Below are 1033 nucleotides of genomic sequence, written 5' to 3' on the forward strand. Positions count from 1 at the left end.
AATTTTATTTTTTTAACCGTTTTTAACTGTTAAATCTCTATCAGAAACTATTTATTTTGTATATTTTTTTAATTTTATTTAATTTTAATCAGATTCAACAGTTAAAAAACTAATCATACCAATTGAGCGACCTGCCGAGGATGGATCCAAAAAGTAAACTATAAAGCGTAAGATAATGTACTTACCAGAGATGCCCCAGTCCCCACTGCAAACAGTTTGGCCCAGTTGCGCTGCACAACAGATTAATTAAGATTATTTAACTCCCAATTATCTATTAAACATTACTACTAAAACATGTTTATATATAGATAATCTATAATTAGTTATATATACGCACCACAATTGCACCTATTCTCTGTAAAAGTGAATAAGACGTTCCAGCCAAAGCTACCTGCACATAGCACAGTTAAATTTGTACCGACTAATTGATTTTAGACTTCATATGATTGGTGAAACAAAATGTGTATTAAGAATTAATCACAACAATTAATTATAAAACCTGAAAGGCATTTTCAGGGCAGCCATGGAAGAACTTGGCGATAGAGCCGGCACTGACGGCAAGTGGCGGCCGGAGAGAAACAGTTGGAGCAGGAAGCCATACTAGCATAAAATCTGCTACTAGGGCCATAATCTGTAGACAGATACCATAACAAAAAAATAGCAACTACCAAGATGCCAAATTTATAGTCTAATAAAAAAGAGTGAGAGATTGAACGGTATAAATTTTAATTATGCTCCACTTAATAACTGAAATATATAATCATGCTCCTATTTAATAAAAAAAAACTCTCTAAATTTTGTATAGTGTCCCACTGAAAATTTTCAGGCTCGGCACAACATAAATTTGAGGTAAAAATCTTATACATAAACAAACATATAAAGTACAATTTTCTTGAAAGTCGTGTCAGTTGGCATCATTTTCCATTAATGTAATTATCATTTATTATAAAATGTCCAACAAACACAAGTTTGTCCCATGCAATATACATATATGTATATATATATACACACACACATATATATATATATATAT

At 31.2% G+C, this 1033-nt stretch overlaps 1 protein-coding gene across 1 annotated transcript; it reads right to left on the minus strand.

Annotated features, from left to right (window-relative positions):
* Positions 1-158: 158 nt before the first annotated feature.
* On the minus strand, positions 159-647 carry LOC112092426 (protein RETICULATA-RELATED 4, chloroplastic-like). The gene is made up of 3 exons (XM_024168550.1): positions 500-647; positions 338-391; positions 159-230 (listed from the first exon to the last, which is right to left on the minus strand). Exons 1-3 carry the CDS (start codon positions 626-628, stop codon positions 159-161), a joined length of 255 nt encoding a protein of 84 aa, XP_024024318.1. The 5' UTR covers positions 629-647.
* Positions 648-1033: the final 386 nt, after the last annotated feature.

This window comes from Morus notabilis, unplaced genomic scaffold (assembly GCF_000414095.1).
Source record: "Morus notabilis unplaced genomic scaffold, ASM41409v2 Scaffold10357, whole genome shotgun sequence".
NCBI classification, from domain to species: domain Eukaryota; kingdom Viridiplantae; phylum Streptophyta; class Magnoliopsida; order Rosales; family Moraceae; genus Morus; species Morus notabilis.

What these genes read in the sequence shown, in the direction of transcription:
- LOC112092426 (XM_024168550.1), bottom strand. Translation starts at nt 628, where the DNA reads ATGGCCCTAGTAGCAGATTTTATGCTAGTATGGCTTCCTGCTCCAACT. An exon ending in GCCCTGAAAATGCCTTTCAG is followed by an intron (nt 392 to 499) that starts GTTTTATAATTA and finishes TGCTATGTGCAG; the next exon opens with GTAGCTTTGGCTGGAACGTC. An exon ending in AGAGAATAGGTGCAATTGTG is followed by an intron (nt 231 to 337) that starts GTGCGTATATAT and finishes TCTGTTGTGCAG; the next exon opens with CGCAACTGGGCCAAACTGTT.